The sequence below is a fragment of the Orcinus orca genome, chromosome 11, assembly GCF_937001465.1.
Source record: "Orcinus orca chromosome 11, mOrcOrc1.1, whole genome shotgun sequence".
NCBI lineage: Eukaryota > Metazoa > Chordata > Mammalia > Artiodactyla > Delphinidae > Orcinus > Orcinus orca.
This window is the reverse complement of record NC_064569.1, coordinates 94942110-94963649: the sequence shown is the minus strand read 5'-3', so window position 1 is coordinate 94963649 and position 21540 is coordinate 94942110. Positions and strand designations below refer to the sequence as shown.

General features: G+C 40.1%; 1 protein-coding gene across 5 annotated transcripts in view; it reads left to right on the top strand.

Moving 5' to 3' along the window:
* Nucleotides 1–21540, top strand: part of MRTFA (myocardin related transcription factor A) — a 199576-nt gene that overhangs the window by 19443 nt on the left and 158593 nt on the right. For 4 of the 5 annotated variants that reach the window (XM_049693909.1, XM_049693908.1, XM_049693910.1 and 1 more), the window contains exons 2-3: nucleotides 11823–11888; nucleotides 19332–19723. In XM_049693909.1, coding sequence (XP_049549866.1) covers nucleotides 19583–19723 — 141 coding nt within the window. In that variant the 5' untranslated portion in view covers nucleotides 11823–11888; nucleotides 19332–19582. Of the gene's footprint in view, nucleotides 1–11822; nucleotides 11889–19327; nucleotides 19724–21540 lie in introns of all 5 variants that reach the window. The other variant, XM_049693907.1, reaches the window with a different exon arrangement.

The window sequence follows — 21540 nt, the reverse complement described above, 5'->3', positions numbered from 1 at the left end:
ATTATAAACCACATGAGGGCAGGGACCATGTTTTATCTTTTTTTGTCTAGTACATGCTGGCACGTGGTAGGTTTTTAATATATATTTGTTGAATGAATGACAGTTTGATAATTTCTGCTATATAGGGAAATGGATACTTTAGTTCATAAAGGAACAGGCATTTTCCTTTTGATCTGACAGTCTCTAAGATGATAAAGGTCAGCATGGGAAAAAAGAAATGATTTGTTTCTCTGGGTTGAATCTTTCAGAATTAATTTAGATGGTGCCTGGGAACCTTTTCCCGATTGGCTAGAGTTCGATTAGATCTCCCTCTTGTTTGGTCTGTGACACTGTGTGCTTGCCTCTTTCATAAAACAGATTACTACTGGATTCTTTGAGGGAGAGAGAATTTAGTTTATCGTTGTATCCTCAGAACTCAGGTTGGTGCCTGGAACCTGCTAGATGTGCTTGATAAGTATTTGTTCAGTGAGAAATAAGTGTTAAATTTGAGATACATATTAAGAAACGAACAGTTTTTATTCTGGTAGATTATGGAGCTCATTGGTTCCAAGAATCACTTTGTTCTTTGTTTTTCAGGTTCACCAGATCATGACATAAGTTAAAAAAAAATTAAATCTTTATAATGGACTATTTCAAACACATGTAAAAGTAAAGAGACTAATAAAGTCAACCACCACCATGGACCTGTCACCAGTTTCAACAATTATCAACACATGACCAATCTTGTTTAATCTTGCTCCCCTCTTCCGCCTCAGTATTTTTTTTTTTTTTGTGGTACGCGGGCCTCTCACTGTTGTGGCCTCTCCCGTTGCGGAGCACAGGCTCCGGATGCGCAGGCTCAGCAGCCATGGCTCAACGGGCCTAGCCGCTCCGCGGCATGTGGGATCTTCCCGGACCGGGGCACGAACCCGTGTCCCCTGCATCGGCAGGCGGACTCTCAACCACTGCGCCACCAGGGAAGCCCCCGCCTCAGTATTTAAAAACAAATCCCAGACATTATATCATTTCATCTGTAAATACTTCAGAAGGGTATAATCAGTTTAAGAACTAGTTAACTTTTGGAAAAACCTGATAGAAAAATTCCATTTGCCTCCTTGAATCTAATTGTAGATGCCAGCTGGTGAAATTCCATGTGCTAAACCACTCCCAAGGCCTGACTCACTATTGACAGCATATACTCAATTGTAATTGCTGAGATAGCAGTAGTTTGCTGGAATATGTTATCGTGGTAAAGTATGTTTCTATTGGATATAGAGAGATTACCAATAAGTGAAAACTCGTAAGTCAGAGAGAAGTTTTTTCCTTTAGACATGTGTAAAGACAGATGATACTTCTGACACTGTGCATTACAAGCCTTTGAGATTTCGTCTGGAAAATGAAGATGAAACATGGTTTGTGGATTAATAGAGTAATTTCCCATAGTACTTTGTGGCTGGATTCTTGAGAGTCACAATTGGTGGTACAATGAAAAGTAAGAGTGCTGGAAGACTCAGAACTAGAAAGACTCCTAAGCCTTGGGACGTGGAGGGGTTAGAACTTGGGCCAGCAGAAAAGACACGTGGCTTGGAAGTGGTTATGGTTAGATTTATTCTAGAAGTTAAAGTTGTAACTTAGATCTCTGTAAGTAGCCTAGGTGAAATAAAATTTCCTTTAGGACAGGAAGAGAAGGCACTGTTTTCTTTCAGCAAATATTTTAAAGGATTAAGTACTACCTTTTAAAAATTTGGAGGTTGGCACTGAGTGAATGGTTGGACTAGAACAGTGTTTTCCTGTCATTCCAAGTTTTTTTGGTGGAAAGGAGATGAAGGGGGGATGTAAATGATCATAACTGCGTTTAACTACTTTTCTTTAACCAACCATGTAAGAGAACAGGACTGATTCTAAGAGGCTACAAGTCCCAGCCCTGCAAGGACCACAACCTTGCTTTCTTCTTAGCCTGAAGTACTATATGAGTCTTCTGTATGTTAGATTGGTAGGAGGTGATCGTAAGTTAATTCTTGGCAATTTATTTTGAAAAGCTGCTCTTTTATTCTTGCCTTTGTTCTCCCATAACCCTTAGTTAATTCCTCTAGTAAAGTACTTAGCATACAATGCCTTGAATAGGGATTTTGTCATAGTCATCTGTGTATCCTTAGCATCTAGCACATGGTCACTTGGAAAATATTTGTTGACACATGATGATCCCTTTCCAGCCCTGAGATGATGTGATTTTGCGACTTCTCCCATGGCCTTGACTCAGAATGTGAGTGTGGTACTAGTTCTGTGTAGGCTCCTCTCTTTATTGTTCTCTATAGATGCATTTGTTCTCAGGCTCTGGACCGTTCTCTTCTTTTGGGACCTTCCAGGGAACAGAAGGAGAGAAAAATTTGTGTTTAGAGCAAGAGGAGTATGTGAGACTGAAGATGATCATGTTAGGATCACTGGAATCCTCCAGCTGCCATCAGGATGAAGAACTCAGTGTTGGCTGAAGAATTCAGATGCCAAGAGCTCATTGTATTTTATTATTATTATTTTCTTATTCCTCCTCACTTACTGTGATTTGACCCCCTACCTATAACTGTAGGGTGGAATGAATTTTAGTCCTGATTTTCAAGCTTTAAAGGATACAGTCAGTCATTGGGAATTAAACAGCATCAAACTATGAGTATTTTTTTTCGTGTATATTGTAACTGCTAAAATTAATTTGTTATAAAATGGTAGCATCTAGGCCAAACTAACCTATAGTTTATCTTCTATTACAAGATAGTGAAATGGAAATGCTTTTAAAAACCATTATTTCATCAATCTGACCCAGTTTACCTGTTGGAAATGTTGGAAGGCCAACTATCTCAAACAACATACACAAAACTAATAGTGAACTATTCATTTTCTTCTCTAAACTTAATTTTTTCCACCCTCAGCTTTCCCTGTTTTATTTGACGACAGTCCTCTTTTAGTTGCTCTGATCAAAACTTTGGACTCTCATTTTTCTCTCATACCCCACATCCACTCTGCCATGAAAACTTACTGGGCCCACCCTCAAAATATATCCAAAATCAGCCACCTCTCACCTTCTCTGCTGCTACCGCTGTGGTCCAAGCCACTGTCCTCTCTTGCCCGGATTATTGTAGTGCCTCCTAACTGACCTCCCAGCTTCTACCCTTTCCTTTGTTTTCAACACAGCAGCCTGAACCATTCATTTTATACCTAAGTCAGATCATGTCACTTCTCTGTTCAAAAGTAGTGGCTCCAAGCCAAGGAATGTAGGCAGCCTCTAGAAACTGGAAAAGGCAAGGAAACATTCTCCCCAAGAGTTCCAGAAAACAATTCATCCCTACCAACACTTTGATTTTAGCCCATTGAGACCTGTGCCAGACTTCTGCCCTTCAGAACTGTAAGATAACAAATTTTTGTTTCTTTTAAGCCACTAAAAAAAAAAAAAAAAAAAAGCAGTGGCTCCCCTGCATTGGCCCCCCCGTTCCACTCGGAGTAGAGAATCCTGTGAGGCCTTACATTATCTGGTCTTCTAGTAACCTCTCTGACCTTACTTCACTATATCCCCCTTGCTCCCTTTGCTGCAGCCACACTATCTTTCTTGCCGTTCCTTGAAAACGACAGTCCTGCTTCTGTCTTAGGGCCTTTGCATTGGCTGTTACCTCTTTCTGGAATGCTCTTCCTCTAGATATCTGCATGGCTGAATCTCTCAAGACTGTCGAATCTTTGCTTGTGTCGCTTTCTCAATGAGGCCTACTCTGATCATCTTATTTAAAGATTGCAAGTCCTCTTCCCCCAACACTTCTTATTCCCTTTTTTCTGATCTGCTTTTTCTTTTTCTTCCCTAAAGCATTCATTACATTTTAAGATCTTTGTAGTTTACTTTTTATATTTATTATTTTATTATCTGTCTCTCCCTATTAGAATATAAGCTCCACGAGAGCAAGGATCTATGTCTTTCTAAATCACTGATGTGTATTTTGCAACTACAGTGCCTGGCACATAGTAGGCCATCACTAAATAAACGAATAATCACTAATAAATAAACGAATTGTGAGCTATTGAACTGTTCCTTTTACTCAGATCCATGCTTTTGCAGTACCTAGAGCCGATACCAACAAAGCAGTTTATATGTTTGAATACACCACCAATAACAACTCTTCATGGTCATTCTGAAAGATAGGTGGTATTATCCATCTATTATTTTTTAGCGTCTCTGAGCCTCAGAGAAGCTAAGCAACTTATCCCTAGATCATATGGCTCATAAAGGTAGGAGCTGACATGCAAATCCAGATTTGACTCCAAAGCCTACATTCTCTGCTGCCATATTATATCTCCTTAAACCATTCATTCAACAAATATTTATCAAGTGCCTACCATGTTGTAGGCACTCCTGACAAAGCAATTTATTGCAGGATACTAACAAAAGTATTTTAAATTTTGTCATTTTTGTTCTTCTTGAGCACTGAGAAGTTTAATGTATTTATTTTATTTATCTGCAAGCTCTGCTTAAATGCAGGTAGAAATAAGTGTGAAAATGCCTATGGTAAAACTTTGGTTATCCAGAGATCAACTTTGTGTCATTTTCAAGCATCCAAAAGAGTTCTGAACGCAAAACCAAGAAAAGGAAAAGCAAGTGCCTTAGATAGTCAAGAAAGAACTTTTGAGCATTGTTGACAATTCCTGAGAAGACTTGAAGTACCAAAAGTGCTGTGAGTAGTCAGTTCTTCCAGAAATTGAAGGAGTGTGTTGATTAAACTGGCAGTGTCTGGTTATAAATAGATCAACATTTTTTGAGAAGAAAGCCAAAAAGCATAGGTGAAAGGATATTAAGATGTGCAGAGAAGGCAGAATGGAGTATGGTGGTAGTCATAGTGTGCAAGATTTGAAGTGACTAGTGCACTGAATGAGGGGTAGACTCTTGAGAACCATGATGAAGAGCCAGATGATAAGACACTTGTGGGGTGGAGATGGACCAGTGCCATAGGAACACCTTCGAATGCAAAATGTTTTGAAGCCGTAGACATAAGAATCCTCTCCTTTGAATGCAAATGAAAACCACAATGAGATACCACCACTTCACATCCATTAGGATGGCTATTACCAAAAAACTGCAAGGAGGAGAAACTGGAACCCTGTGTATCACTGGTGTAAAATGGTGCAGCCACTGTGGAAAACAGTTTTGTGGTTCCTCAAAAAGTTAAACGCAGGGGGCCCTCCTTGGTGGCGCAGTGGTTAGGAATCCGCCTGCCAGTGCAGGGGACATGGGTTCGGTCCCTGGTCCGGGAATATCCCACATGCCACACAGCAACTAAGCCTGTACGCCACAGCGACTGAGCTTGCACTCCAGAGCCTGCATGTGACAACTACTGAAGCCCGTGTGCCTAGAGCCCATGCTCCGCAACAAGAGAAGCCATCGCAGTGAGAAACCTGCGCACCGCAAAGAAGAGTAGCCCCCGCTCGCCGCAACTAGAGAAAGCCCGTGTGCAGCAACGAAGACCCAGTGCAGCCAAAAACAAATAAATAAATTTATTATTTTTTTTAAAGTTAAGCACAGAACTGCCATAGGTACAGCAGTTCTACTTCTAAGCAAATATCCAAAATAATTGAAAGAAGGGACCTAAACAGATACTTGTATACCAGCTTTCATGGCAACATTGTTCATAATAGTTAAAAGATGGAAACAACCTAAATGTCCCTCCACTGATGAATGGATAAACAAAATGTGTTATGTATGTACGATAGGATATTAATCTGCCTTAAAAAAGAAGGAAATTCTGAAACAATCTACAACATGGGAACCTTGAAGACATTATGCTAAGTGAAAGAAGGACAAAAATTGTATGATTCCACTCATATGAAGTACCTTGAATAGGTAAATACATAAAGACAGAGAGTAGAATAGTGTTACTGGGGGCTAGAGGGAGGGGAAATGGGGAGTTACTGTCTAATGAGTACAGAGTTCCTGTTTGGGATGATGAAAAAGTTTTGGAGGTGGATAGTTGTGATGGTTCCACAACATTGTGAATATATTTAATGCCACTGAATTTTACAGTTAAAAATGGTTAGAATGGTAAATCTTATGTCATGTGTATTTTACCACACCTATACACAAAAGAACCCTCTCCTCATGTGCATGCATGTGAGTGGGAGTGTGTACAGGGAGGGCACAAATGTGCCATGCCACACTGAAGGCTGGTCCCTCCCGCTCAGACGCTCCATTTCAGTGATGGTGGAGATGTGCTCTCTCCGGTAGTGTGATAACCAGCCAAGTCATTCAGCTGCAGCCACATTTGTAAGCACAGGAGAGCGATTCAGTCATTAAGAAAATGTTAACTTACAAGAAACTTGAAATCCTTTCTGGAAAGAAGTACTAGGGGACTGGGTGGGAAAGAGACCTACTTTTCACTATATGCTCATTGTACTGTTAGGTTTTTTTAAACCATAGTTACGTATTACCTATTTTGAAAAATTAAAATAATTTATTATGGGAAAAAAGCAAGGAATAATAAAAGAATTATTGATTTTATTCTGTTTAAGAAAATAGGAATGTACATGTTTATTTAAGACTTGCTGCGGAGGTGTCTGAGTCAGCTTTGAGGTCTAAACATAATTAGAACACTGGTAGACGGACTCCTTTGTGAATCCACTCATAATAGGGGCTTTGCTGCGGTTTACTCTCCACCAATACCACCTTACAGTATTAGGAGAGCCACATAAGAGGACAGATGTTCAAACACCTGGATTTTGCTTTGCAGTTTCAAAACGTGATAGCTATATGTGCCCATCCGGAGCTACATCTGAGTCTTAAGACACAGTGAAATAGGAGATGCTTCCATTGCTTGTTATGGGGTGACGGCAGGGGAAGGTGAAACTGGGAGCTTTGATAGACTTGGAAACTCTTCTTATGAGTGGAGGGTTTGAGATTTTAGTTTTTTATTTGTAAAGTATTGTCTGTGTTCTAGTGCCTTACCAAGCGTATGTTAGGTTGAATGCTGAATGCTGCAGCTGGGTTGACCGGCCAGGTCTTACTTATTCCCTCCCTCCCTCTATAATATATATGTATATATAGTACCTATGGTATTGTTTCCTTTTTCCACTTGTCACCTTAATTAATTGTTATATTAACTGTAATTTTTGTATCCAAGTTAAATTGATAGTAGGAAAGGAAGGGCTTTTGGTGCATGTGAAAGGCAGCAGGTTTCTAGTCTCTTCTAGAGGAGGTTATAGACACACTCTGGGAATGCAGTGGTCTTTCTCGACTCCCCTTTTGAGACTCTAGTAACTCCAGCCAGTACCGGCACTTCGAGGGGGCTGCATGGACCGACATTTCTGACTCCCTTACTTATTCCAGGAGGCCCACTCCACTTAATACTTATCTTTGGAAGTGGAAGAAAGAGCAAATAGAGGAATCAGGCAAAATGAGGTTAAGATATTTTTTTTAGGTGTTCAGTTTGAGGAGATATGTAACCATACCTTTTAGAGGCTGATTGCTTAAAAACCACGGTTCATTTATTTAATTGGGAATTGTTTTTCTCCTCCTTTTTTGATATCACAGTCAAACCTTCATATTGATTTTTCTTTCCTCTTTCCTCCTTTTCCTTTTTTTCCCTTCCATTTTATTTTTTTGTTACTTTCCTTTTATTTTTTGCATCTCTTCCCTGCAAATTAAAATGAGACAGTAGAATTCGTTTAGAAGAAATATTTGTTTGAAAGAAGACCCTGAATTCTATGAAATTGATTTTTTAATATTTTCTAATTTCTCTTTTGATTTTTATCATTTATTTATTTTTAAAATAAATTTATTTATTTATTTTTGGCTGCGTTGCGTCTTTGTTGCTGTGCGCAGACTTTGTCTAGTTTTGGTGAGCGGGGGCTACTCTTCGTTGTGGTGTGCAGACTTCTCATTGTGGTGGCTTCTCTTGTTGCAGAGCACAGGCTCTTAAGCGTGCATGCTTCAGTAGTTGTGGTTCACGGGCTCTAGAGTGCAGGCTCAGTAGTTGTGACGCATGGGCTTAGTTGCTCCACAGCATGTGGGATCTTCCCAGACCAGGGCTCGAACTGGTGTCCCCTGCATTGGCAGGCGGATTCCTATCCACTGTGCCACCAGGGAAGCCCTATCATTTATTTATTTATTTATTTGCATCGGGTCTTAGTTGTGGCAGGTGGGCTCCTTAGTTGCAGCAGGCGGGCTCCTTAGTTGTGGCACATGGGCCCCTTAGTTGCGGCAGGGGGCTCCTTAGTTGTGGCATGCAAACTCTTAGTTGCAGCATACATGTGGGATTTAGTTCCCTGACCAGGGATTGGACCCGGGCCCCCTGCATTGGGAGCTCTGAGTCTTAACCACTGTGCCTCCAGGGAAGTCCTGAAATTGCTTTTTTGTGTGAGTGTGTGGGAAGTTTATATTTCAGAAGGTAAGGATAATGTCATCTTAGATTGTAAAAATTATTCCCATACCCTTAGGGATGTAAGAAAAACCTTTTAAAGCTAAACTTCTAGCAAAGATTCTACAGGTTATTGAGCCAAAAGCATTGAAAATAACTGCTATAGTCTTCTACTGCCTAAGTTTTTTTTTTTTTTTTTTTTCTTTTTCCTCTGTACGCGGGCCTCTCGCTGTTGTGGCCTCTCCCATTGCGGAGCATAGGCTCCGGACGCGCAGGCTCAGCGGCCATGGCTCACAGGCCCAGCCGCTCCGCGGCATGTGGGATCTTCCCGGACCGGGGCACGAACCTGTGTCCCCTGCATCGGCAGGCGGACTCTCAACCACTGCGCCACCAGGGAAGCCCAACTGCCTAAGTTTTTAAGGGTCAGCATTTCCAGATCTTCAGGGCACACATCTAATTATTAAATTCTTCTCAGGGAATGAATGCAGGTATTTAAACTTTTCTTCTGTTGTAATTTCCAAAACATTTTCTGTCTTAATAAAACAGTGTGTTTAGTAATATGTAGTAGAATAAATAAATCGGACTGGTAATCAGATTCTGGTCCCAGTCTTCCTGTTATCAAGTCATTGAACCCCTTCTGCTCTGGTTCCGTAACTGAAATCGAAGGGACTGGATGTGTGAGCTTCTGAGGTTTATTTATAAAAATTTAGTCATTCCAGGTTTTATTGGCATTTTTCTAAAGCTGATAAAGTAAAAGATTAAAAAAACTTTGCTAATAATACTGTTCATATAAAAAATATAATTTATTTCAATATAAAGTAAGTTAGACTTTGATTCTGAAGGGGCTTAGTCAGTGGATGACTAAAACAGCCTTTTTATGAGATGATCTCATGTAGAAATCAGTTTCAAAATACATTCTCTGACACCTTGGAACTAAAACCCCAGGATCTCATTTTAGGTGAGATTAATAATTGTAAGAAATCTGTCATTAGCTTATATCTTATTTCTATTCAGATATTTAAAAATAGTAACTCATCACTATTTAGTTGACTTTTTCTGTTATGGCTTTCATTGAAATACTGTTGCTTTAGTCATTCTCCCTAAGTTCCTTTTCCTGAGAATAAAGGATTGAGTTCATACCTTTGCATAACAATCTAGAGAGTATTTTAAGCTTGGCATGTTCAAACCTGGCAGACTCGATTAATATTGGACAAACTAGCACATTAGAACACTTTTTTTAAGTTCCAAGCCACAAATTGTGCTTTCAGTGAACACGGACATGTATAAAATTAATACTTAAGCCTTGAATAGCATAGACATTCAAAAGGCCGGTTGCTGTGGGTGACTGATTTTCAGCGAGGCTCCTGCTTGCCCTGCACATTTCTTCCTCTGCTTTAAGCAGTGACGAGAGCAGAGTTAAGAGAAGGTCTGGGGCTTCCCTGGTGGCGCAGTGGTTGAGAGTCCGCCTGCCGATGCAGGGGACACGGGTTCGTGCCCCGGTCCGCGAAGATCCCACATGCCGCGGAGCGGCTGGGCCCGTGAGCCACGGCCGCTGAGCCTGCGCGTCCGGAGCCTGTGCTCCGCAACGGGAGAAGCCACAACATGTTGTGAGAGGCCCGCGTACCGCCAAAAAAAAAAAAAAAAAAAGAGGAGGTCTGGTCCTTCGGTGCTCTGCTACCTTTTGTTTTCGGCAAAGAAAATGGCTGCTGTTTTCCTTTTTAAACTCTTACCATATGGAATGTTTCTATAAATAAACCTTGGATTTATGATTGGACTTCTAAATTTGTAACCTCTACCGCCTGTGACTAAAGCCAGTATAAATACCTATTTAAACATACATACTGCCTACAGAGTTGTGGCATCCGTTCACTGAGAAAGGTCACCAGCCATAATATCTCAATAGTCAATTCAGTTAATTTCTCCTGTGTCTGTTGACATGGATGAGGACCTCATTTTGTCATCAAGCAAAAACTAGTCAGCTGGTAGTGTTTGGTGAATCCACTTTGACTTTTTTGTGCATGAATTGTTGGTGTAGTTATGTAGCAGACATATTCATGAAGATGTAAAAGTGCATTAGATTTTTCACAAACTGAATTGTTTCAGTGTACTAAATGGACTCACTTTTTAGAAGAATCCTATCGTTATTCATTTTGTAAATTTGAGTCAGTCGGGCCTTCAGTCAACAGGTGCATATAATGGGCACCTATTACATGCCAGACACTGTGCTAGGTCTTGGAGTATATAGAGTTGTAGAAAAGATGTTACCTGTTCAGACAAGTAAGAGAAAAAAAAAAGGAAACCTGGGGACAGTAGAATGTTTTATCATTGTAATGGAAAAATGGACAAATGCCATGTAGGTGTGGCAGAGAGGCCAGTAGATTAACTCTGGAGAATTGGAAGAGGTTATAGAAAAATGTTTCATTTGCATCTTAAACAATATTATTTACAATAATGGCTATATCTTATTGAGTGCCTACGGTATACTAGGACTAGTTAATGTTACCCACCAGGGAAAAGGTGGGGAAAACATTCAAGGCAGTAGGAGAAACAAAGGAGCTATCAAAGATTGTGTATCCTAGAATGAAGAAGTCTGGTGTGGCTAGCGGGGATGGGGAGGGAGGTCAGCGGCCAAGGCAAAGGGTAGTCAGACTGGATGGGATCAGATTATGAAGGACCTCAGGTAGAGTCTGTCTGTCCCCGCCACCATGTTTTTGTTCTCGTTTCCTTTCCTGAAGAACCTTTCTCCTCTCTTTGCCAATTCTATTATTTTTTTTAAAGGTCCAGCTTTAAGGCACCTCTTCTGTAAAGCTTTCCTTTCCTTTTCCCAAAGGTTATTCATTTTTTTACTGAATGATTGCACAAAGAGAGTGTACCTCATAATAGGGCATTCCATTTCTTGAACCATTTCTTGGATTTAGTCTGATCTCCCCAACTAGTTTCTCAACTCCTAAAGGGCAGAGAATAAATCATGATTAGCATCTACTATAGTGCTCAGCCCACCATGGGGACTTAAGAAATGTATAATGAGTGGATGAATATGGAACATATATAGATATCAACCATTGAGACAGCCCAGCCACCGTGGTTGAGATTGCCTGCATTTATTTAAGAGGCATTTCTTAACACAAGTAAGAGCAATTTTCAGAGGTATAGGCCAGTTGTCATTTGGATGTAAAATGAGTTAATAAGAGTATCTCATAGGGTTGTTGTGAGGATTAAATTAGTTAGTACATTTAAGCACTTAGAACAGTGCCTAGCATATAGTAAGTATTCAATCAGTGTTACCTGTTATTTAACTCCACATATCTGGGCCTTTTTGCCAGTGACACTCAGCTACTGTTGTGGTCGTGGAGAGGATAGAAAGCAGATAAGAAACAGCTTCTTACCACTGAAACCAAATATGCTGTAGGAACTGGAAGAACTGCTTATATTGCATGAACTTTTATTTTTCTGTTTGTGTTTTAGTGATCGAAGGGTATGGTTGGCATGGAATTGAATTTCATCTGTCTGTGGGAATTGTAAACAAGGTAGGTCCCAGGTTTATTTATTCTTTCCTGCCTCCTTTCTAAGGTGTTTGTTAGTATTTTCAGTTCTACTGAAATAGAATTGATCAGATTTGATTATTGTTTAGGGAAACACTCAGCATGGCCCTATGATGGTCTGTCACCATGGTTTATCTAGTGTTGTGGACTACATCTAGTGTCTTGTCTGAGGGTATTGAATGCCAAGAAACAGCACAACCGATTTAAAATTTTGGTGGTCATAGAACAGAACCGTGAATTCACACACATGCACACACACACCATGACCCACTCCTTAGAGGGCAGAAGTTCTTGTATTGGAGCCATTATGTAAACCAGCTTGGGGTAGTGGGAGGTGACAGGCTAGCTGATTCTTCTGGTCACTAAAATTCAGTAGCTTATGTGAATGGTAGACTAGATGCAATCAAAGGGCTTATCTTGACAGTAACCAGACCATCACTGACAACTATAAATTTTGTTACTGATGACAGAATCTGTCCATCTGTAACCACTAGAGTTTGTTTTGACACAGCATGCTTGTGTTCCTATCTTAAGCTCCAGAGTCTGAGCAAAAGTACACCAGATATGACTTTGGCTCATGTATCTCTCTTGTATCAGATGCCCACAGAAAAGAGCTATAGACGGCAGCCTCACACAGCTCTGCAAACCTATTTTTGGCAGAACATTTCCTGTCAAAGTAGGGACTAGTGCTGTTTCATGTAGTTTTAGTTTCCCATAATCTTAGGTATGTGGAGACCCCATTGCTCATTGGTGCAGGAAACTTGGATCATTTGGGGAGTGAAATTGGTAGCCAAAAAAACCAATGGCAGTACTCCCCAAAATCCTCCAACCAAGAATCCTGTGAACTTGAGCATGGGGTTCTCTGGGTTGATGACAATCTTTGGACTCTTTCTGCACCTGCACTTAGAATAGAATAGCTTCTTGAGACTGGCTTCCAGTCACAAAGAACAGGAACTGCTAATATATTGCTATGGGGAAAAACAGTTGAGCCACTTCCTATAGCAGAAGGAACATGGTCCTTGGAACTGACACTGCTGCCTAGGAAGGGAGGCAGAGAGAGTAAAGTTTAACTTTTGCAAATCAGTGCCTTCATCATCATCTGGTGCCCTGAATTTTCAGAGTCTGATCTAGGTGTTCAGTGAGGAAATTATCTTTTTTCTATTTTCCTGCTATATATTGGGGTATAATGAGCAGGAACTGTTTTATGGAAATACTCTAAGAATTAATGGAAAGGAAAGAAAGGAACTAACATTTATTGAATGCCTAGTAAAGGTTTGGCATGGTACCATAAACTTTAAAGTTCATTGATGTTACAATTTTTCAAGTCTAGATGGATAATATCGTGAATATCACTATCTTGAACTATTTTGACTTTTATTATAGCCACTTAGAGGAGATAGAATTATATATTAATACATGCTATTTCATTTGTATCTGCTAGAGCATTCTTTTATGGAGGAAGAAAGAAAATACCTACATGACTTTTGAGTTTTTTTGTTTTTATTTTCTGGGCTTGCTACTGATTTAGCCAAAGTCAGAGAGGAGACTAGCAGGTCTGAAATTAGAGACACCTGTGCTGTTTTGGAAGCTGAGACTCTTGATCCAGGGTTCGCTGAAGTTGGTGCAGGGGAGGTCAGAGTAGGTTAATATTTTCATAGCTCAAAGCAAATGTGAATTGTGGTTGTTTATAGGTGCATTTTTGCTTGATCTTTGTTTGTAGTTACAAATGGGGTAAACAAAATACAGTACTGCTGTTTTGGGAAACTTCTGCAAAAGTCCCTGAACCAATGCAAATTAATCTTCTTCAAAAATAACAAAAAATTCCCCATGTGGATATTTTGACTGAGGGAATTGACTGTTGCCATCAGGCTTGTAAAGAAATTAACATACATTTTAAAAAACAATTATATATTTGATTTTCTGCTTTTAAATTTCTTTAAATTCTTCTCATAGGAGGTACCATCTCTGTATCTCAGGCACATGCAATAATGTGAGATCAGAATAAATTGTTACTCTCTTCTAGGGGATAGGAAATTAAGTCAAAGTGTTCCTTCTCCTTATTCCCCATTTAAGGGTTCCAAATCCATTGTCTTTCTACTCTTAAGATAGTAAGATTTTGTGGTCCTAGCCAGGTTTGTAGAGAGTTACCCAGAGACACAATACTGTCCTTTATTTGGCTGAAATGAAAACATTAATATTTCTTAATCTATGAAAAATTTCCTTTTTATTTTCTTGTCTGTCGAATGAATTACTGTACTTTTCCTCTTGGCTACTTCCTTTCTTTAGTCAGAAAAACTCTTAATAATATAATTTTCCCTCCTTGCTTTAGCAAACAAATACCACTTAAAAAAAGAAAACAACTTTATTGAGGCATAATTCATATACTGCAAAATTTGCCTTTTTGAGGTGTATGACTCAGTGATTTTTATCAGATTTGTAGAGTTGTGTAATCATTATCACATGGCAGTGTTACTTTTCCAGCATCCCCAAAAGATCTCTTGTAAACACCGTTTTTTAACTTCCTCTAAAGTCATCCACAAATTTTGTTGCTGTGCGTCAGATTTAATCTCCTTTCTATAAAGTTTCCTAGCATTCTATCGCATGTCTTCTTCCCCCTTTTATTATTTTTTATTAAAAAAAATTTTTTTAGCGTCTTTATTGGAGTATAATTGCTTTACAATGGTGAGTTAGTCCCCCTTTTATTTTTATATTAGTTTCTTATTGCACATCAAGCATATCATCCTTTTGTCATTTTAAGTCCATTCTCTCACCTCTTTTAAAACAGTGTAATCTTATTTAAAAAGAAGGGCTTTAATTTTTATTCAGAGTTATTCCCCCCACCCCCCACACAAAAGCCTTAGGTCTCTCAGTAAAAGCTCCTGCATTATTCTTGGTTTCCTGTTCACCTCACTTGTTATTTATTTCTTTTTAAAAGAAATCATGTATCTGGTTATTTCTCTTTGTATATATAGATTAGATATTTGCCAGTTTGGAGAATTCTGCTTGGTACAGGTGTGTTCAGATGCTTAGTAGATAAAATAAGGTAAATGAATATTCTGGTACTCCTGAGCTTTTAAAAATTTTATCAGTGTATTGGTTATCTGCAGTTGACCCTTGAACAACATGGGTTTGAACTGCATAGCTTCACTTATACGCAGATTTTTTTCAATAAATACGTATACTGGGACTTCCCTGGTGGCGCAGTGGTTAAGAATCTGCCTGCCAATGCAGGGGACACAGGTTCGATCCCTGGTCCGGGAAGACACCACATGCCACGGAGCAGCTAAGCCCGTGCGCCACAACTGCTGAGCCTGTGTGCCACAACTACTGAAGCCCACGCACCTAGAGCCCATGCTCCGCAACAAGAGAAGCCACTGCAATGAGAAGCCCGCACACCACAACGAAGAGTAACCCCCTCTCTCTGCAACTAGAGAAAGCCTGCGTGCAGCAATGAAGACCCAACGCAGCCAAAAATAAATAAAATAAATAAATAAATAAATAAATAAAATACGTATACTACTGCACCATCTGTGGTTGGTTGAATCCTCGGATGTGGGACCACAGGTAAAGAGGGCTGACTATGGGACTTGAACATCCGCAGATTTTGGTATCTGTGGCAGGTTCTGGAACCAATTCCTTGTGAATACTGAGGGATGACTGTATTTCAACATAATAAATTATCCTAAAACTCAGTTTCAACAGCTTGAAACAACAATAAATGTTATTGTACACAGTTTCTGTGGCTCAAGAATCTGGGAGCATTTTAAGTGAGTGATTCTGGCTCATGAGGTTGCACTCATAATGTCTGCTGAGGCTGTGGTCATCTGAAGGCTTGACTGGGGCCAGTGGATCCACTTCCAAGGTGGCTCACTCACATGGCTGTTGGCAGGAGGCCTCAGTTCCTTAACAGATGGACTTCTCCAGAGGACTGCTTGAGTTTTGTCACAGCATGGCAGCTGGCTTCCCTCTAGAGCGACTAAGCTGAGAGAGTAAGGAGGAAGCCACAGTACCTTTTATGATTTCATGTCAGAAGTCACGTACTGTTACATTCTGTTCATTAGAAGAGAGTCACCAAGGGCAGCCCACACTCAAGGGAGGGGGGTAGTAGTTTCCACCTTTTGCACGGAGGAGTATTAAAGAATTTGTGGGTATATTTTAAAGCTACCACACTTGGTATTTTAATGACTTTATTTTTGCCTGTGGGAGTTCTGTAGCTGCTGCCTTTGTCCTTTGTTTTCAGTAGAATTTAGTTTTTGTTTTATTGTTTATGTGTATATCTAGGTTATGTTTTAATTTCTTTTTGGTAACGGAAGCTTTAACATTTTAGTTAAAATGACTAAATAGGTTATAAATAAAACATAAATTTAGGGGATGAGAGTATATGGTGTAGTTTACTGGTAGGTTTTAAAATTGGGCAAATTTTCTGGTAACAGAGGCTTCTGTATTTCCCTTCTCAGACAGGTTGTGAAGGAGTAGGATCTATACTTGCTGTTGTCACTTCCACATCTCTTTCTACTTCTTAATCCACTGAGTTGTTCACTGCACATGGGTGCCAGCCTGAGGGTGTGTGTATGTGTGTGTGGGGGGCTGAAGTCCACCCTGAGACCTGCTTATCAATCTGTGTGCCCACCCAAAGAAGGCACCCTTTATGAATTTGCATTTAGGTACCCTGTGGTCTCACTGAAGTCACCAGTCACTATTTTGTCCATATGCCAAATCAGTGAATACTTCTTTCTCTACATTAATTGGTTCATCAGGTATTTATTGAGCACCTTCGGTGTGCCAGGCATTGCTAGGGGCAGGACTCCTCTGAGGCATTTGGCACTGTTTAGGATTTTATTTTCTCAAGGATGTCTGTCCGCAGAAGATCGTATTCTTCCCTCCTTCCTCTTTGGCTGCTGCTTCTCAGCATCTTTGGTAAGCTTCTTGTTCCCTGCTTAGCTCTCCGTTGTTGATACCCCCTAGGTCTCTCTAGTCTTGGTTGTAGACTTTAGCTCTCATCACTGTCTACATTCTTTGAGGATCTCTGCATCAAAACCTGTGGTTTCAGTCACTGCTTATTTGCTGTTGATTTCTAAGTAATTCCTTCACCCCAGACCTCTAACAAGTGCTAGACCACCTATTGATCCAGCTGCCTCCTGGGCATCTCCATATGGGTGTTCGTTCCGTAGGTGCCTTAAACTTAACATGTCCAAACTTATCTACCTCTCCCCACCTCCACCACCTCCTGCACCTGTTTATCTCCTGTATCTGTGAGTGCAACATAAATCATTTCTTCATTCATATTACTTGTGTTAGAGACCTGGGAAATAACTTAGACCCCTCCTGTTACCACCTCACTTTAGGCCTATTTTGTTTTTAAAAAAACAGCTTTACTGGGATATAATTCAGATACCATACAAGTCGCCCAAATAAAATATACAATTTTGTAGTTTTAGTATATTCATAGAGTTGTACAACCATCACCACAGTTTTAGAACATTTTCATCATCCCTCGAAGAAACCCCATAGATATTAGCAGTCATTCCCTATTCCCTCCCTCCTCTCAGCCTCTCCCTTCTCCCCCAGCTGTAATACAACCCCTAACCTACTCTGTAATTCGATAGATTGCCCATTCTGGACAGTTCATATAAATGCAGTCATAAAATGTGTGCTACTTTGTTACTGGCTTCTTTCACTTAGCATAATGTTTTCAGGGGTCATCTGTATTGTAGCATATATCAGTACTTCATTCCTTTTTATGAATGAATAATATTCCATTGTATGGATATACTACGTTTTAAAAATAAGTGTATTAGTTGATGGACATTTGGGTTGTTTGTACTCGTCGGCTATTATGACTAATGCTGCTATGGCCATTTGTGCACAAGTTTTTGTGTGAATGCATGTTTTCATATTTCTTGGCTGTATACTTACAGGTTGAAGCCTATATTTTTTTATCCCTCTGTATTATTGCAGTAGAATTCTAACCAGTCTCCCTGCCTCTTGACTTGCCACCTCTTTAATTTGCCTTCCACTTTACTATCCAAGTGATCTTTCTGACATGGAGATTTAAGCACATCACTTCTCTACGTCTGTGTCTTGTGTGGCTGTGCGTTGCTTTCAGGATAAAGTTCAAACTCAGCCTAACACACAGGCCATTTTATGATCTGGCTCCTGCCTTCCTTTTTTTTCTTGCCACACTTTTCATTCTTGTTAGCCTAACCTCAACTGATGTTAGGCTTTTTCCCATTAAGATTTTAAAGCTTCTAGAATGGTTAATCACTCTCTTTCCATGGGAAATGACTACTTATTCTTCAGAAGTCAGCTCTGGTCCCATTTGTGGTAAACTTTTTATTATCTTTTATTTTATTAAACACCCTTTCTCTCTGCTCTTATAGTACCTTTACTGTAAGTGCATACTTTTACATAATGCTTATCACACTGTTCTCTGGACATTGAATCTTTTTTTTAAATTATGCAAATATAGCATTGGATTTATGCTTTTTAAAAATATTTTACTTTTTAAAATTAATTAATTTTATTTATTTATTTTTGGCTGTGTTGGGTCTTTGTTGCTGCACGCGCCCTTTCTCTAGTTGCGGCGAGTGGGGGCTACTCTTCGTTGCAGTGCACGGGCTTCTCATTGCGGTGGTTTCTCTTGTTGCGGAGCACGTGCTGTAGGCGCGCGGGCTTCAGTAGTTGTGGCACGAGGGCACAGTAGTTGTGGCTCGCGGGCTTAGTTGCTCTGCAGTATGTGGGATCTTCCCGGACCAGGGCTTGAACCCATGTCCCCTGCATTGGCAAGCGGAATCTTAACCACTGCACCGCCAGGGAAGTCCTGTGGATTTATTCTTTACAGAAATTTATTTTTCTTTTCCATTACGGTTTATTACAGGATATTGAATATAGTTCATTGTGCTATATAGTAGGACCTTGTTTATTTTATGTATAGTAGTTTGTATCTGCTAATCCTAAACTCTTTAATTTATCCCTCCCCCACCTCCTTTCCCCTTTGGTAGCCACAAGTTTGTTTTCTGTGTCTGTGAGTCTGTTTTTGTTTCGTAAATAAGTTCATTCGTGTCATATTTTATTTTTTTTATTTTTGTGGTACGCGGCCTAGCCGCTCCGCGGCATGTGGGATCTTCCCGGACCGGGGCACGAACCCGTGTCCCCTGCATCGCAAGCGGACTCTCAACCACTGCGCCACCAGGGAAGCCCTCTGCTTTTATTTCTGTTGCCTTGGGAGACTGACCTAAGAAAATATTAGTAAGGTTTATATCAGAGAATGTTTTGCCTCTGTTCTCTTCTAGGGGTTTTATGATGTCATGTCTTATATTTAAGTTTTTAAGCTATTTTGAGTTTATTTTTGTGTATGGTGTGAGGGTGTGTTCCAACTTCAGTGATTTACATGCCCTCGGACATTGATTCTTCTGTTTGTTTCCCCAGGTAGACTGCAAATCTCTGAGGGAAGGAACCATATCTTCTTTGACTTGGTGTCTCCAGTGCCTAATAAAAACAAAAAAAAAGTAGCTAGTATCTACTGGGTTGTTTAATATATGACAGGCAGTACTCTAGCATTTTACATATATTTTGTCATTTAATCTTCAAAACAGCCCTGGGCTTCCCTGGTGGCGCAGTGGTTGAGAGTCCGGCTGCTGATGCAGGGGCCACGGGTTTGTGCCCGGTCTGGGAAGATCCCACATGCCGTGGAGCGGCTGGGCCCGTGAGCCATGGCCGCTGAGCCTGTGCGTCCGGAGCCTGTGCTCCGCAGTGGGAGAGGCCACAACAGTGAGAGGCCCGCGTACCGCAAAAAAAAAACACAACATAAAACAGCCCTTTGAAGTAAGTACTGTTATTATCTTCCCTTTAAAAATGAGGATATCAAAGCACTAAGAGATTGAGTAATTTGCTAAAAGTTACACAAATAGCAAATAGTGGAGCTGGGATTTGGTAGAGCTGGGATTCAAACCTGTGCACTCTGATTCCAGAATCTGTGCTCTTATTTTTATTGTGTTGCTGCCATGGAGTCTGACACACACATATATTTAATAAATATTGGTGGGTGAGTGAACACTCACTGTTTCTGCATGCTGGGCCTTTACTTTAGAAATGGTTGTGTTGAGGTTCCTGCCAATACTATGTTTGTGCTTGGGGTTATAAAGAAAGGAAGATGGGGTTTGAGTCGCAGTGGCCTGAATTCCTATCTTACTCCCTGACTTCTTCTTGATTCGTTTCTCTTTCCTTTCTTCTTCCATAGAGAATGGTTCTGTTATTCTGTCTTAATTCTTTAGGTAATGTTTACATTAAGGTTCCTGAGCTTTGTGTCTTGAATTATTTTCCACCTCAACCTTTTATTTTGGTAAGAATAGTACAGTGATCGTCAAGAATAGTACATATTCACCAATTGTGAATGTTTTGCCACAGTTTTGTGTTCTCTCTCCTTCTCTCTACACACATGCACACATTTATATATTGTTGAAGCATTTAAGGATTACTTTACTCCTAAATATTTCAGCATTCATTTCTAAAGAATAAGGACATGTCTCTCATATAACCACGGTACAGTTGTCACACTCAGGAATGACAGTATTGATGTATTATCATTATCTAACATGTAGTCCACATTGTACATATTTCCTTAGTTGTTCTAATAATGTCCTTTATAGCTTACTTTAAAAACTTTGAAATCCAGAATTCAGTCAGGAAATACATTGCATTTCGGTGTCATGTCTTTTACCCTGAAATAGTTCCTTAGCCCTCTTTTAGGAAGGGAGAGATGTCTTTCATGACATTGACATTTTGGGAAACCGGTTATTTTGCAGAGTATCCCTCAGTTTGAATTTATCTGCTTCCTCTTGAATAACTTCAGGGTAAATATTGTGCGCAGGATGTTTTGTCTTTCTTAGTGCTTCACATCAGGAGGCTCATGATGTTAGTTTCATTTTCAGTGATGTTAAATCTCACTTTTGGTTAAGTTTCTATGTGCCAGATTTATCCATTGTAAAGTTGCCTTTTCCCCTTTGTAAAATATAATCAGTTAGGGTAATAACAGTTATTTCCTTTTGATGTCTTTTTATTAAATGTATTTATTTTATTTATTTATTTTTGGCTGCGTTGGGTCTTCGTTGCTGCACGCGGGCTTTCTGTAGTTGCGGTGAGCAGGGACTACTCTTCGTTGCGGTGCGTGGTATTCTCATTGCGGTGGCTTCTCTTGTTGCGTAGCACGGGCTCTAGGTGCACGGGCTTCAGTAGTTGTGGCTCGTGGGCTCTAGAGTGCAGGCTCAGTAGTTGTGGCTCACGAGCTTAGTTGCTCCACAGCATGTGGGATCTTCCCAGACCAGGGCTCAAACCTGTGTCCTCTGCATTGGAAGGCCGATTCTTAACCGCTGCGCCTCCAGGGAAGCCCCTTTTGATATCTCTTGAAGTAATGAAGTACCATGTGGTTGTCAAAATAGAAATGCCTCTTAAGGAACAATTAAGCAGGCTAACAGTTTAAAAATTGAGTATTATGTGCAAGGCAGCACGTACAAAATGGAGTTCAGAGTTCATTTAATTTGAGCTTCTTTGTAATGTGAACTTTTAAGTGCAGAGTTTAAATATGATTGCTTAAGAGCCTTGGGATGAAAATTGAATTTTTCTTGGGTCACAGGAATTTTTGC